Raw genomic sequence first — 14,400 nt, forward strand, 5'->3', positions numbered from 1 at the left:
TGCCGGTGCAGGGGGTACAGGGGATGCCGGTGCAGGGGGTACAGGGGATGCAGGTGCAGCCGGTGCAGGAGGTGTCAGGGGATGTCGCAGGGATATCAGGGGATGCCGGTGCAGGGGTGTCAGGGGTGCCGGTGCAGGGGGTACAGGGGATGCCGGTGCAGGGGTGTCAGGGGTGCCGGTGCAGGGGGTACAGGGGATGCCGGTGCAGGGGTGTCAGGGGTGCCGGTGCAGGGGTGCCGGTGCCGGTGCCGGTTGAAGCCAATCCAGCCCTGTCGGGGAGCTCCGCGCTCCGGTTTCGGTTCCCTGGCAGGAGCGGAACCGAGGCGGGGCGGGGCTTTGTTGGGCCCCGCCCTCATTGGGAGACGGGGCGTGGCCAAGCGCTGCGGCTCCGCCCCTGAGGCTGGGTCCCGTCCATGGGGGCGTGTCCCGCGGAGCGGTCCGGCCAATGGGATCGCACCTCTGGGAGAAGCCCCACCCTGAGGGGCGTGTCCGGTCTGACCCCGCCCTTCCCCCCCCCCCGCAGGAGCTGGAGGAGGCGCGGCGCTGGGGCGGGGCCCGGGAGCTGGGGCCGCTAGACGGGAACGTGCTGCGATGGGGGGGGCTCCTGCTGCCGGTGCGGGCCGAGGGGGGCATCGGGGGGGGGGCCCGGAGTGAGGGGTGGCCCCTGTGGAAGTGGGGGATTGGGGTTCCCCTCTGGTCTCCAGGGGTGTCCCTGTGAGGGCAGCATGGGGCGGGGGCACCGGGTTGGGGTTCCCCTCCTGCTGGCTCAGGCGGGGGGAGGTCTCCACGGGGAGCGCAGGAGATCACGGCTGGGACAGGGTCCTCCCCATGGGTGCTGTTGGGGGGGGGGTTGCTGATGTGTGCCCCCCACCACCGCGGCAGAACAACCCCCCGTACAACGCCGGCGCCTTCCGGTTCGAGCTGGCGTTCTCGCCCCACCACCCGCTGTCCCCGCCCCGCGCCAGGCTCTGCACCAGCATTTACCACCCCGGCGTGGACGCCGAGGGCCACGTGTGCCAGCCCCTCACCTCCACCCAGCACTGGGTGCCGAGCACGCGCGCGACACAAGGTGGGCGCCCCGGGGGTGTCGAGGGCACGGCACCGGGGGTTGCCCGTCCTGACCGCTCCCCCCCCCCCGGTGCCCCTAGTGCTGCAGGACCTGCTGCTGCTGCTGGACAGCCCGGACCCGCAGCGGGTGCTGCGGCAGGACCTGGCCCGGGAGCTGCGGGACAGGCCCGAGCTGTTTCATCGCCGCGCGGAGGAGCACACGCGGCGGCACGCGGAGCCGTGGCCGGAGCCCTGAGCCCGCTCCGGGGCTTCACCGTTACGTGGGTTCATAAAGGTTCTCCTGCTCCTGCATTGGCCCCGCGGGGTCTCACTTAGGGGGAGGGAGGCATCGGGGGGTGTCAGCGGGGCTGTGCGCCCACGGGAGATGAGGCCACCGCAGCCCATCCATCACCACAGCCTTTACTGGTGGGGACCGCAGCAGGGGGTGTCCCCGGGGGGAACCGCGGGGACCCCGCTCAGCGCTTCTTGGTCTTCACCAGCCCCTTGGCCACGAGGCAGCGGTACAGCTCCTGCAGGTACGTGTAGACGCACTTGGCGTCGGGCACCGCCATTCGCACCATGTCCTCCACGTCCAGCAGCGGGGCGCAGCCCGCCCGCTCCCTGCGGGGACACGGGGTCAGCCGGGGCCGCCCGTCCGTGCGGGGCCGGGGCCGGGGCTGCTCTCACTCACTCGGCGGTGGTGAAGGCCACGGTGAAGTTGTGGCGCCGCGCGCCCGGCTCCAGGCTGCCGTAGTCGAAGGCGTCAGGGAAGAAGCTGTGCAGGAGTGCGCAGAAGGCCAGGCCGCTGCCCCAGCTCCCCGAGAAGTTCTGCACGTCCACGTGCTGCAGCGGGCGGAGGGGTCAGGCTGCCCCACGGCCCCCCCATACTGCCCCGCACTGCCCCACGGCTGCCCCATGGTCCCCCCACACAGCCCCATGCCCCCCCCACAGTGCCCCACGGCTGCCCCACGGCCGCCCCGCAGCATCGACCCTGTTCTCACCTCGTACCCGCGGGTCCTGGCGCGGCACCACTCCAGCAGCATCGCCTTCACCGTGGCCGTGCCCCCCACCCGCTTCAGGTTTGGGGCTGGCCCCGTGGCTGCCCTGCAGGCAATGCCAGGCACCGTGGAGTACCCCACACACCCTACATCGCTCCCCCAGTACACCCGCTGACACATTGTCTCATGGCCCCCTCAACCCTCCTGCACCCTCCATTTGCACAGGGACCTCAAGTCTCCCCATGTGCACTACTGCCCCTTGCCTCCCATGCCCTCCCCCCAGGTCTCACATACCCCCATTGCCATATGGTCCCCCAGTACCTCTCCTGTCCCATGGCCTCCCTTCCTCTGTGGCCCTCTCTGCCCCATGTCCCCCCCATATGCCCTTGCCCCCTGTCCCACCATAGGGCGAGGCCCCTCTCACCCTCCAAACTTCTCCAGGATGGCGCTGCGCCCGTGGGCCCGAGTGCTCGAACGTGGCCTCCCCACGGCCCCCTCCAGCCTTGGCCTCTGCCCCACTGGCCCAGGGGACACCTTGCTCCGTGGCCCCCCCGTTGGAGCACCCCTGAGGGCACATGGATGAGTGCCCATGGGGTGCTCTGCAGTGGGGCTGGGCCCCCCCTGCCCACACTCACCTCTCACTGCCCCCCAAGCCCTCGATGGTGCCAGCTGCAGGGGATAAAGGAGGGATTGTGAAGGGAGGCGGCACCAGGGGGTGGGGACAACTGCATCCTCCCCAGGCACCCCCAGAGCACAGGGCTGGAGGTCCTGCCCCATGGGAACGGGATGGGGGGAATCTGTAGGGGATCCCATGGGGGTGTGGGGTAGCCATGACCCCAGGGTTCTGCCAGGCATAGCCCTTACCTGTGGGGGATGTGGGGGACAGGGGGGATGTTGGGGACATGGGGGATGTGGGGGATGTGGGGGACAGGGGGGACGTGGGGCTGCTGGCAGGGAACTCGGGCCACAGCTCCTCATCCTCGTCCTGCATCCAGGTCGGCTCCTGTGGGCACAGCCAGGGTGGCATTGACGGCACAGGAACCGTCACCTGCCCTGGTGCCGCCACCATGGACAGCGTCACCCTGTCCCTTCACTGCCGCCCTGCGCTGGCACCGCCACCCCCGGCCCCGGCCCCCGGGTCTCACCTGCCGCCGCGGGGTGCTCCCTGCTGCTGCCGGCCCTGGCCCAGACGCATCCTGCGGCCCCCCCGAAGCAGCCCCCGCGGCTGCCACCGCCTTGGCATCACCCCCGGAGTCACCTCCGGCATCCCCGATGTCACCCCCGGTGTCACCCGCAGCACCCCCGGCATCACCCCCGGTGTCATTCCCGGTGTCACCCTCGGCATCCCCCGCTTCGCCCCCGGCGTCCTTTGGTGCTTCTCCCCCGGCACCCCCTGTGTCCCCCCCACTGCCCCCCACGTCCTCAGCCTCCCCCGCCGTGTCCCCCGCTCCCTGGGCACTGCCCCCCGCATCCTGAGCTGCCCCCGCATCCCCCGCTGCATCCCCCCCCATCCCGCTGCCCCCCCCTCCATCCTGAGCCTCCCCCTTGGTGTCGCCCCCAGAGTCCCCCGCTGCCCCTGGCCCCTGCTCTTCCCCCCCAGCCCCCCCCGCTCCTTGGGGGTCTCCCCCATCCCCGTTGCCCTCCGCTGGCGCCGCGGGAGGCTCTGGAGTGGCGCTGGGGGTTCCCGGTGTGGGGGTGCCCGGTGGGGAGGTCTTGGTGTCTCCCAGGGACTGCATGCCGCTGTGGTCACTGCTGCGGGGGCACAGGGCTGTCACTGGGGTGCCCCCCCTTGCCCCAGCCCGGCCCCGTGCCCCCCACACCCGTGGCAACCCTATTCTCCCCCCAAGTCTGCTCTGCTGCCCCTGCCCAGCCTACATTCCCATCCAGGCTCCCCGTGCCCCTTCCCGGCACCCCAGTCTGCCCCCCCGCCCCCCCCCAGACCCCCCCCAATACCGGACCCCGCTATCTCAGTCTCCCTGTATCCCATGTCCCACTCCGACTCCCCCTTTCCCCATCCCGACCCCCATTCCCCCTTCCTTCTCCCCCATACCTGCTCCCGAGCCCACGTTTCCCATCCTACCCCCTCTAAGGCCCCTTCCGGACCCAAATTCCCCCTCCCGATCCCTCAAACTCCCTCCAGACCCCCTTTGACCCCGTACCGCCCCCCCCCACACGTCCCGATCCCGGTGTGCCCCCGACCCCCCACCCCATACTCCCCCTCCAGCTCCCCGTGTCCTGCCCCGAACCCCTCGGACCCCCTATTTCCCCTCCCGACCCCCATCTCTCCTCTGGGGCGTCCCCCAACCCTTATGCCCTCCCCCCCCCCCCGATCCCTCCGACTTCCCCATGCATCCCTCCCACACCCCCGTGTCCCATCCCGAGCCCCTCTTCCCCATCTCCAGCCCCGCAATTCCCACTCCAGACCCTCCCTGACCCCTCCGGCCCCCCCCCCCCCCAGCTCCTCCCAACCCCCCGTGTCCCACCTCCGCCCCCCGTGTCCCGGCCCCCCACGTCCCCCCCCCCCCCCCCGGTGTCCCCCCTGTCCGTCCCTCCCGGTTGTCCCCCGGCGCGTCCCCGGTGCCGCTCTCCCCGTCCCGGCCGCTCCCGTCCCGCTCCGGCCGCTCCCGCTGCCCCCGCCCGCCCGCCCGGGGTTATTTTTACCCGGCGGGGCAGGTGCCGCCTTCAGTCACCGCGAGCCGCGGGGCACGCGTGGGGCCGGGGGGGCGCGGGGGGGACGTGGGGCCGGGCGGGGGGACACGAGCGGGGCACGAGAGGGGGCGGGACAGCGGGAGACGGGGGGGGGCACCGGGGGGAGGGGACACGGGGGGGACAGAGGCACGGGGGGACCAGGAACGGGGGGACACGGGGGGGACAGAGGCATGGTGGGGACCAGGAACGGGGGGACACGAAGGGGACACAGGGGGGACAGAGGCACGGTGGGGACCAGGAACGGGGGGACCAGGAACGGGGGGACACGGGGGGGACAGGGGCACGGGGGGACCAGGAACGGGGGGACACGGGGGGGGACAGGGGCACGGGGGGGACACAGGGGGGACAGAGGCACGGGGGGACCAGGAACGGGGGAACGGGGGGGGGACACAGGAACGGGGGGACAGACAGAGGCATGGTGGGGACCAGGAACGGGGGACACGAAGGGGACACGGGGGGACAGAGGCACGGTGGGGACCAGGAACGGGGGGACCAGGAACGGGGGGACACGGGGGGGGACAGGGGCACGGGGGGGACACAGGGGGGACAGAGGCACGGTGGGGACCAGGAACGGGGGGACCAGGAACGGGGGGACACGGAGGGGACAGGGGGGGGACAGGGGCACGGGGGGGACACGGAGCCCCCCGGGACGGGCAGGGGGCGGAGCCCACCCCAAGCCCCGCCCCTCCTCGGGGGTGCCTCCCCCCGCCCGTGAGGGGCAAATCGCGCGGCCCCCTCTCCCCTCCGAGGCTGCTGGAGCCACCACGCCCCCTCCCGCGGCTCCCAATCAGCGCTGGGGACGCGGTCCTGTTCTCCACCAGCCTGGCTTCTTATTGGCTGAAACCTGCTCTGGGGCGGGGCCGTTCTGCGTGTGGGCGGAAGTGCGGCGCCCACGTGGTTCCTGCCGGGAGCTGCCGCGGGGTCCCGAGTCGGGACGAACCGAACCGAGTGGGGCCGAACCGAGAGCGGCCCGAACCGAGCCGAGCGGGGCCGAACGGAGCGGGGCAGAACCGAGCGGGGCCGAGCGCAGCCGAGCGGGGCAGAACCGAGCGGGGCCGAACGGAGCGGGGCCGAACGGAGCGGGGCAGAACCGAGCGGGGCCGAGGACAGCCGAGCGGCACCGAACCGAGCGGCACCGAACCGAGCGGCACGGAAGCGTGCGGGGCCGTTGCGCAGCGCCATGGACCCGCTGCGGGCGCAGCAGCTGGCAGCCGAGCTGGAGGTTGACATGATGGCAGACATGTACAACCGGTGCGCGCTGCCGGGCCGGCGGGGCTGGGGGGTACAGGGGGCACGGGGCGGGGGCAGTGAGGGGCCGGGGGTGCCAGGGGATGGGGGTCCCTGGGGCTGCCCGTGGCTGGCGTGACGCCTGGAATGCCCAGGTCTGGGGAAGGTCACTGAGGGTGCCAATGGCTGCGGGACCCTGCGTGTACCCGGGTGTGCTGGGCATCGGGGCTCTGTGGGGCTGCCCGTGGCTGGCTGGGGGTCACTGGGGGGGCCCTGGGAATGAAGACCATGCGGGGTGCTCCTGGCGAGGGGGTGCTTATGGCTGGAGGGGGCACTTGGGATGCCTGGGTTTGTGGGGTTACTGTGGGTGCCCGTGGCTGGGGAGGGCCCTGGGGGATACAAGAGGCACTGGGGGTCCGTGGGGTGCTGGGGCTGGTGGGGTGTCAGGAGCATGGGGGGCTCTATAGGTGCTGCCTGGGAAATGGGGTGCACTGAGGGTGGGCACATGGGGGTGCTGGGTGACAGCGGGGGCGCAGGGCCTGAGGGTGCCGGTACGGTGCAGGATGACACAGGCGTGCCACCGAAAGTGCGTCCCCCCCCACTACAAGGACGCGGAGCTGTCGAAGGGGGAGAGCGTGTGCCTGGACCGGTGCGTGGCCAAGTACCTGGAGGTGCACGAGAGGATGGGCAAGAAGCTGACGGAGCTGTCGCTGCAGGACGAGGAGCTGCTGCGGCGCATGCAGCAGGGCACCGGCACCGCCTGACGCCGCGCCCCAATAAACCGGAGCCTTTGGGCCAGCTCGGTCGCTTCCTCGGCTCCCAACTCCCCCCATGGGATGTGCTGGGGCTCATGGTGAACCTGGCGGGTGATGCGGGGGACACCCCCCTCGTGCCGTCCCCAGCCGCCGCGTGATGTGTCCTTGAGGGGGGCACCCGGGGTGTCCCCCCTTGCCCAGCCCTGCCCATGTAATCCCCAGGATTAGCCAGAGCTGGGCTGAGCCCCTCGTAATCCCCTGCAGGGTGGGGACGGGGCTCTGCCCCCCCGTCTGCCTGGGAAGACACTGGAGGGGACACACATGGGGACGTGGTCCTGGAGCAGCCGGAGGGGGACAGGGACAAAGGGATGTGAGGGTGGGACAGGGACACCCCTGGGACACGCAGCCCTGGTGGGGGCACCCAGCTCTTCACAGGGGCCGCACAAGGGCATCCAGAGACCCCTGGCAGGGACCCTGGGGACACCCGGGCAGGAGCAGCCGCCGCGTGGACCTGTGCACACACCACAGGGGCAGGCAGAGATTGCAGGGGCCTCCCGGTGCTCCCACAGAGCTACACCAGCACTGGGACCCCCCAATGCCTGGTGAAGGGCAGGGCACTGCAGAGGGGGTGACACACCCGAGGGGACCCATGCCACGGGTGGGCAGCGTCCCCCTGCCTGCCTGTCCGTCCATGTGTGGGTGCTGTGGGTTGTGATGGGCAGCAGGCAGGGTGCGGGTGGTGTGGGGCTCCCCGGTACCCAGTGGGTGCCGCATGGCGGTGGGTGCTGGGTGCACGGTGGGGTCTGTCCATCCATCCCTGCGTTTGTCTGTTCCCCCCCACGCTGCCATCAATATTTCAGCAGGAGCAGGCGGTGACCTGGAAAGGCAGCGAGTGGCTGAGTATGCGCATATGTGTGTGTGTGTGTATGTGTATGTGTGTGTGTGTGTGTGTATGTATGTGTGTATGTGTGCGTGTATGTGTGCGTATATGTATGTATGTGTGTGTATGTTTGTGTATATGTATGTGTGCGTGTATGTGTGTGTGTGCGTGTATGTGTGCGTGTATGTATGTGTATGTGTGTGTATGTATGTGTATGTGTGTATGTATGTGTATGTGCATGCATATGTATGTGTGCATGTATGTATGCATATGTGCGTATGTATGTGTGCATGTATGTGTGTGTATGTGTGCATGTGTATGTGTGCTTATGTATGTATGTGTTCATGTGTATGTATGTGTATGCGCATGCATATGTATGTGTGCATGTATGTATATGTTTGTATGTGCATATGTATGTGTGTATGGGTGTGTATGTGTGTGTGTATGTATGTGTGTGTGTCTGTATGTGTGTGTATGTCTGTATGTGTATGTGTGTGTATGTATGTGTATGTGTGTGTATGTATGTATGTGTATGTATGTGTGTGTGTGTATGTGTGTGTATGTGTGTGTGTGTGTGTGTATGTATGTGTGTGTGTATGTATGTGTGTGTATGTGTGTGTATGTATGTGTGTATGTGTGTGTGTGTGTGTATGTGTGTGTATGTATGTGTGTGTATGTATGTGTGTATGTATGTATGTGTATGTGTGTGTATGTATGTATGTGTGTGTGTATGTGTGTGTATGTATGTGTGTGTGTGTGTATGTATGTGTGTGTGTATGTGTGTGTCCCCCGTGCCCCCCGCCGCAGCCAGGCCTCGCTCTCCCAAAATAAGACCATTTTTAATAAATAATTTCCCAGCTTTCGGTCCCTGTTGGGGTTTTTCCCACTCAGGATCGGGGGGACCCTGCGTCCGCAGCCCCCCACAGTTCTAAGTGCCCCCCCCAGGGGAGAAGGGGGGCACGGGCAGCCCGAGGAGCAGCTCAGAGCCAAGGCAGGAGCAGACCCAGGAGGGGCAGGAGGACGTGGGGCTGCCGGGGGGTGGCGGCGGCGGCCGGGGGGGTGCAGGGGGCCTGCGGGCAGCCGGGGGCCGCGGGGGGGCCGCGGGAGTCACGGGACGGGGGGGGCGGCCGGAGCTGGGGGCCCCGCAGGTCGTGCGGGGGGAGCCCGTCGCGGTAGAAGGCGGAGGGTGGCGCGGCCGGGAGCGTGCCTGGGCGGCCCAGCGCCCGCCCAGGGGTGCCCATCACTGCCACCACACCGCCGCCGCCAACACGGCTGACACCATCGCCATCATCCTCCTCCCGCGCCTGCTCCTGCTCCTCGTCGTCATCGTCGTCGCTGTCGGGGCAGGCGTCGAAGTCACGAGCGCGCAGGTGGCGCAGGTCGGTGCCGCGGCGCTGGGGCGGGCTGGCGCACGGCACGGCCGAGCTGGACACACGCGTGCGGCGGAACCAGGCCCAGAGCGGGCGCGCGCGGCAGTCGCAGGCCCAGGGGTTGGCGTTGAGGCGCAGGAACTGGAGCGCGGGCAGTGCGGCCAGCGGGTCCCCGGGCAGCGCCGTCAGGCTGTTGTTGAACAGGTAGAGGATGGTGAGGCGGGAGAGCCCGCGGAAGGCGCGGCGGTGGATGGTCACCAGCCGGTTCGCGTGCAGCAGCAGCCGGTCCAGGCTCAGCAGCCCTCGGAAGACGCCCTCCGACAGCGCCCGCACGCGGTTCCCGTGCAGGAAGAGGTGGCTCAGGTTGGCCAGGTCGGCAAAGAGGTCATCCTGTGGTGTGGGGGGACAAGGGGTTGGTATCGGGGGTGTGCAGCCCCACAGGCCCTGCCCCACATCGCTCAATGGGGGGAGCACCCAGGGTGTCCCACAGAGCCCTGCCCCATGTCCTTGTCCTGCAGGCATCACTCTGCCCCATGGCCATCACCTTGTCTGTGTCTCTGCTTCATGAGCACCACCCAACAAGCCAACTCCATGAGCATCACCCACTGCCCTCTCCCATGTCCATACTCCATGGCGTCACCCATAATGCTGTCCTGCCTCCCTGCTCCATGGACATCACCCGGCATCTTGTCCCACAACTCATCTCCATGAGCATCACTCTTCCCTGTATCCCTACTCCATTAGTACCACTCATCATCCTGTCCTGTGCCCATACTCCACAGTGTCAGCCATCACCCTGCCCTGTGGGCATCACTCCACCCCGTGTCCCTGCTCTGTGGGTGACACCCATCACCTTGACCCGTGGGTCTCCCACATCCCAAAGTCATCACCCACCCCCCCGCTCCCCTGCCCCACAGGCACCCCACAGCCGCACTGGGGCAGCCCCAGGGCCGTGGCGGACCTGGAGGTAGAGCAGCCCATTCTCCTGCAGGTAGAGGTACTGGAGGCTGTGGAGGCCACGGAAGATGGCGCTGGGCAGGGTGGCCAGCTGGCACCGGTAGAGGTGCAGCGCCTGCAGGCGCCGGAGGCCGTGGAAGGTGTCGGGGGCCAGGACGCGGAGGTGCGGGTTGTCACCCAGGTCGAGCTCCTCCAGGGCGGGCAGGTGGCGGAAGGTGCCCGGCTGGATGGAGGAGATGTTGTTGGAGTAGAGCCAGAGGGTGACGGTGCTGGGCCCGAAGGTGCCCGCCCGCAGCGCCCCGATGACGTTGTTCTGCAGGAAGAGGCGGCGGGCGCCGGGCGGGAGCCCCGCGGGCACCGAGGAGAAGTTGTTGGCCTGGCAGCTGACGGTGGGCGGCGAGACGTAGCACGTGCAGAGAGCGGGGCAGGCGGGCGCCCCGCCGGGCACCCACACCAGCGCCAGCAGCAGGGCCGCCAGGCGCCCGCCTGAGGGCACAGTGGGGCGTCAGCACGGGGTCAGCGCGCGGCAACGCCGCCCCCCGCGGCCCCCCTGCACCCCCCTGCCCAAGGGAGCAGCGCCCCATAGGGAGCCCTAGGAATGTGCCCACCCCCATGGCCATGGAGCCCCACAGTATTGTGCCCACCCCTATGGCCATGGAGCCCTGCAGGATCATGCCCGCCCTCATGGCCATGAAGCCCCACAGGATCGTGCCCACCCCTATGGCCATGGAGCCCTGCAGGGTCGTGCCCACCCTCATGGCCATGAAGCCCCACGGGATCGTGCCCGCCCTCATGGCCATGGAGCTAATGGAGAGCTCCTCAGCCATGACCACCCCGCAGGGCTGGACACCCATAGGACCTCCCCAGGGCCATGCCCACCCTCAAGGCCATGGAGCCCATGGAGAACACCTAGGCCATGACTGCACCATAGGGCTGGAAGCCCCATGGAGGCCCCCAGCACTGTGCCATCCATAAAGCCGTGGAGAGCTCCAGGTCTACAATGACTCTGTAGGGCTGGACACCCATAGGAGCCCCCAAGGGCCATGCCCACCCATAAGGCCATGGAGTCCATGGAAAACCCCAAGGTCATTACCACCCATGGGGCCATGCAGCCCCAGGAGGCCCCAAGCCCATGCCTACCCCATCAGGCCATGCCCATCCTGCACATCCATGCCCACCTCAAAGCACTGAGTACCCCTAGAAGCACCCCCCAGGCCCACACCAGCCCCACAGAGCTGTGTTCCCCAATGCCTCCCACCAAGAGCCATCCTACCCCATAGTACCATGGCCCCAGGAGCCGGCAGGGCCACACTTCCCCCCAGGAGCCCTACAAGGCCATGCCCACCCTATCACTCTGTGCCCATCCTGCAGGACCATCCAGGCTAGGCACCCCAAAACCACCCCCCTCATTTACTTCTGCCCCCCTGGGACCTCTCTGGGGCCACACCTGCTACCCACAGCTACACTCCCATGGGACCCCCAAGGCTCCTTGGCCACCCCACGGGGCCAGGGACCCCCATGTCTGTGTTCACCCCCTGGGACCTCATTCCCATGGGACCATCCCCACCCGACGGAGCTACCCCCCTGCCCCCATCAGGACCATCCCCATTCCATGGGACCATGAACCCCATGGGACCGACCCCCCCGACCCCCCCTCAACCGGACAAAGGGGGGGGGGGTGTGGGGTGTCCACGTGCCCGCGTGCCGCGGCCACGTGCGGGGAGGGGCACGCGTGGGCGCGCGGGCTGACGCTCTCGCCATTGACACGAGCAGCAGCCGCCGCTTCATCCCCCCCCCCCCCCATCCCGTCCAACACTCCCCCCCCCCCCCTTTCCTTTCCATATCCATCCATTCCCCCTCGGGGCTGCAACCCGAGAGCTTCATCCATAATTCAACCCCGGGCGCCTGGCCCCATGCCCGGGATGCGGGGATGCTCTCGGTAACGGGGGAGGGGAGAGGGGGGTGGCCCCCTCCGGTGCACCGGAGGTGCACCGGAGGGTGGCCACCCCCCTCTCCCCTCCCCCTATTGCGCTATGGGGAGGGGGGGGGCACCCACCCACCCACCCACAGAGGCATCTGCTCAGCCCCGTACCGCCGTGCGCCCCCCACCCGCGTCCCATCTGTCACTCCCCCGTCGCCGCGGGCTGACTCAGTGGGGAGCTGAAGTCACCGGCTCCCGGTGCACCCCCCCTTCCATACACACACCCCACACCCCCCACCCCCCGAAGTCCTGCTATGGAACCGCTGCGCAGCCCCGGGGTACCCCATGGAACCCGCGGTGCACACCCGGGTGAGGTGTGGGGCACGCGCTGACCGCGATTGGGTGGCTCGGAGTGGTTTCGAGCACCCCAAGTAGGGATGGGGGGGGGGGTTGGGGTGCGCTGTGGGTCCAGCGGCATCCTCACACTGAGCTGCATTGTGGGTCTAGAGGGAGACACAGCCCAGGGTGGGGGAGCTTGAGGTGGCATCGACCACCCCCTGGGGTACCCGCACTCGGAGCTGGGGGGCCTGGGCATCGAGCACCCCATGTGGCACCCACAGCCCAAGATGGGGGTCCGGGGGTGGCACCGGGTAGGTCGTGGAGTGCCTGCACCCCGGGATGGGGGTCCCGCGATGGATCCGACACCCTGTGAGTCGCGGGGCACCCGCACCCTGGAGAAGGGCTCTTGGGGTGGCATCAAGCTCCCCGTGGCTCATGGGGCACCTCCAGGTCGGGCTGGGCTGGCACCAGGCACCCGTGGGGGGCAGGGCACCCACACTCCCGGATTGGGGTCCCGGGCTGGCATCGAGCGCTCCGTGGGTCGTGGGGAACCCCCACGCCGGGCTCCGAGCCCCGGAGGTGCTCGGTGCCGCCGTGGGTCACGGGGGGGGTGGGGTAACCCCGCACCGGCCTCACCCCGCACCCCCCGGGGCACCCGCACCCCGCGCTACCGCGGGCGCCCCGGCAAAAGAGCCCGGAGCGCCCCGAGCCGGGACCGCGCTCCGCGGGGCGGCTCCCCCCGCCCTGCCGGGGGTCAACGGACGCGCGTGGGCCCCCGCCGCCCCCACGCCTACCTTGGGGCAGGTCCCGAGCCGTGGGGGGCCGCATGGCGGGGCCGCCGCTCAGGCGCTGCCCGCTGCCCCGGGGCTCATGGCCGCTGCCGGGGGGGCCGCTCGCCCCGGCCGCCGCCCCGGGGCATGGCACGGGTGGGCTGCGGGCACGGGTGGGCTCGGCTCTGCGCTCGGCTCTGCCCGTGGCTCCGGTGGGGCTGAGCCCTGCCCCGCGCCGCGCCTTATCCCGGGGCGGCCGCGCTCCGCCCCCCGCCGCCGGCCCCGCCGATTAACCCTTGCGGGGCCGGCTTGCCACGCGTGGGGGGGGACACACAGGGGGGCCCGGGGAGGCGAGGCGGGGCTCGGAGGGGGAGGCCGCTGGTCGGGACCCACTGCGGGGGGGGGGGCGTGACCCGCGGTGAGGACGCCGCTGTCTGTGGCTGCGCCCCCGCCCGTGTCGTGGGGCTGCCGTGGGGTGCGGGGGGGGGCTGCGGTCGTGGGGCTCGCGGGCCGTGCTCCTGCACCCCCGTGAGCTCGGGACCCCCCGCATGGGGCTGCCCTCGGTGGGTGCCGCGGCGGGGGGCGCGCACGGCGCTCGGGGGGTCCCGGCCCGCACCCACGCAGGACCCGGCGCTGTCCTTGGTGCTGCCGCCGGCGCTGTCCTTGGTGCCGAACGCGCCGCTCCCACCCGGGACAGCGGCACCCCCCGCGCGGGGCGGTGCGGTTTGTGCCCCGCACTGAGGCCCACATGGGGTGCGAGGGGGGGCACACGCGTGTCCGCGCCAGGCTGCGGCGCACGAGCTGGCACCGGCGCGTGTTTGCGGCGCCGGCTCCGGCGTGTGAAATGCCACAATCTGCCGCGGCCGCCACGCGTGGGCCGCGCGCGGGAGGCGCGGGGCTGACTCAGGGGCTGCCATCCGGTACCGCCCCGCCGGTGCCACTGGTTCCCCCCACAGCCCGGGGGGGCTCGGTCCGACTCCATGGGGACATGGGGATGGGGTGAGCAGGGGTGGGCAGTGGAGGGAGGGAGGGAGGGAGGGAGGGATGGATGGATGGATGGATGGATGAGCACAGGATAGCTGAGAGCAGAACAGAGGGACAAGACAGGTGGAGGACAACAGGATAGGACAGAGGGACAGGCAGATAGGTGGAAGGCAACTGGATAAAGGGCCAGAGAGGTGAAGGACAGCTTGAGAGGATGGACGGATGGGGGGATGCACAGATGGAGGACAACAGGAAAGTACAGAGGGTTGGACGAGTGGAGGGAGGGCAGGTGAAGGCAGGAGGGCCAGCAGGGCATGGGCAGGGCAAGCAGAGGGTGGTGGAAGAGACAGACACTGAATGGGAGCGAGGGTGAATGGAGCTGAGGTTGGGGACAGATGTGTCCGGGAGGGGGACAGATGGACGGGTCTCAGGCAGATGGATGA

The 14,400-nt window shown here is 69.6% G+C and overlaps 4 protein-coding genes across 4 annotated transcripts; 2 read left to right on the forward strand and 2 right to left on the reverse strand.

Moving 5' to 3' along the window:
• Positions 1-445: 445 nt before the first annotated feature.
• UBE2L6 (ubiquitin conjugating enzyme E2 L6) lies at positions 446-1,359 on the forward strand. Its single transcript, XM_057396638.1, has 3 exons — positions 446-613; positions 883-1,069; positions 1,149-1,359. The coding sequence occupies exons 1-3, from the start codon at positions 446-448 to the stop codon at positions 1,301-1,303; spliced, it is 510 nt and encodes a 169-aa protein (XP_057252621.1). The 3' UTR covers positions 1,304-1,359.
• A 92-nt stretch (positions 1,360-1,451) lies between these two features.
• Positions 1,452-2,949, reverse strand: SMTNL1 (smoothelin like 1). Its single transcript, XM_057396627.1, has 6 exons — positions 2,910-2,949; positions 2,681-2,714; positions 2,470-2,610; positions 2,049-2,151; positions 1,739-1,890; positions 1,452-1,668 (listed from the first exon to the last, which is right to left on the reverse strand). The coding sequence occupies exons 1-6, from the start codon at positions 2,947-2,949 to the stop codon at positions 1,524-1,526; spliced, it is 615 nt and encodes a 204-aa protein (XP_057252610.1). The 3' UTR covers positions 1,452-1,523.
• Positions 2,950-5,882: 2,933 nt separating this feature from the next.
• TIMM10 (translocase of inner mitochondrial membrane 10) lies at positions 5,883-6,779 on the forward strand. The gene is made up of 2 exons (XM_057396632.1): positions 5,883-6,005; positions 6,544-6,779. The coding sequence occupies exons 1-2, from the start codon at positions 5,935-5,937 to the stop codon at positions 6,743-6,745; spliced, it is 273 nt and encodes a 90-aa protein (XP_057252615.1). The 5' UTR covers positions 5,883-5,934; the 3' UTR covers positions 6,746-6,779.
• A 1,657-nt stretch (positions 6,780-8,436) lies between these two features.
• RTN4RL2 (reticulon 4 receptor like 2) lies at positions 8,437-13,200 on the reverse strand. Its single transcript, XM_057396633.1, has 3 exons — positions 12,998-13,200; positions 9,948-10,429; positions 8,437-9,376 (listed from the first exon to the last, which is right to left on the reverse strand). Exons 1-3 carry the CDS (start codon positions 13,029-13,031, stop codon positions 8,597-8,599), a joined length of 1,296 nt encoding a protein of 431 aa, XP_057252616.1. The 5' UTR covers positions 13,032-13,200; the 3' UTR covers positions 8,437-8,596.
• Positions 13,201-14,400: the final 1,200 nt, after the last annotated feature.

The sequence above is a fragment of the Pezoporus wallicus genome, unplaced genomic scaffold (genome assembly GCF_028554395.1).
Source record: "Pezoporus wallicus isolate ANWC-B61680 ecotype Strahan unplaced genomic scaffold, APGP_CSIRO_Pwel_v1 contig_14128, whole genome shotgun sequence".
Taxonomy (NCBI): Eukaryota; Metazoa; Chordata; class Aves; order Psittaciformes; family Psittacidae; genus Pezoporus; species Pezoporus wallicus.

Excerpts from the sequence above, each read along its gene's own strand:
- UBE2L6 (XM_057396638.1), top strand. The coding sequence starts at position 446 with ATGGGATCGCACCTCTGGGAGAAGCCCCACCCTGAGGGGCGTGTCCGG. Across the intron at positions 614-882 it reads GGGGGGGGCTCCTGCTGCCG|AACAACCCCCCGTACAACGC; the intron begins GTGCGGGCCGAG and ends CCACCGCGGCAG. Across the intron at positions 1,070-1,148 it reads GAGCACGCGCGCGACACAAG|TGCTGCAGGACCTGCTGCTG; the intron begins GTGGGCGCCCCG and ends CGGTGCCCCTAG.
- TIMM10 (XM_057396632.1), top strand. The coding sequence starts at position 5,935 with ATGGACCCGCTGCGGGCGCAGCAGCTGGCAGCCGAGCTGGAGGTTGAC. Across the intron at positions 6,006-6,543 it reads ATGGCAGACATGTACAACCG|GATGACACAGGCGTGCCACC; the intron begins GTGCGCGCTGCC and ends GGTACGGTGCAG.
- RTN4RL2 (XM_057396633.1), bottom strand. The coding sequence starts at position 13,031 with ATGCGGCCCCCCACGGCTCGGGACCTGCCCCAAG. Across the intron at positions 10,430-12,997 it reads GGCTCGGGACCTGCCCCAAG|GCGGGCGCCTGGCGGCCCTG; the intron begins GTAGGCGTGGGG and ends CTGTGCCCTCAG. Across the intron at positions 9,377-9,947 it reads ATGGGCTGCTCTACCTCCAG|GATGACCTCTTTGCCGACCT; the intron begins GTCCGCCACGGC and ends CCCACACCACAG.
- SMTNL1 (XM_057396627.1), bottom strand. The coding sequence starts at position 2,949 with ATGTCCCCAACATCCCCCCTGTCCCCCACATCCCCCACAG. Across the intron at positions 2,715-2,909 it reads GTCCCCCACATCCCCCACAG|CTGGCACCATCGAGGGCTTG; the intron begins GTAAGGGCTATG and ends TATCCCCTGCAG. Across the intron at positions 2,152-2,469 it reads ATCCTGGAGAAGTTTGGAGG|GGCAGCCACGGGGCCAGCCC; the intron begins GTGAGAGGGGCC and ends CATTGCCTGCAG.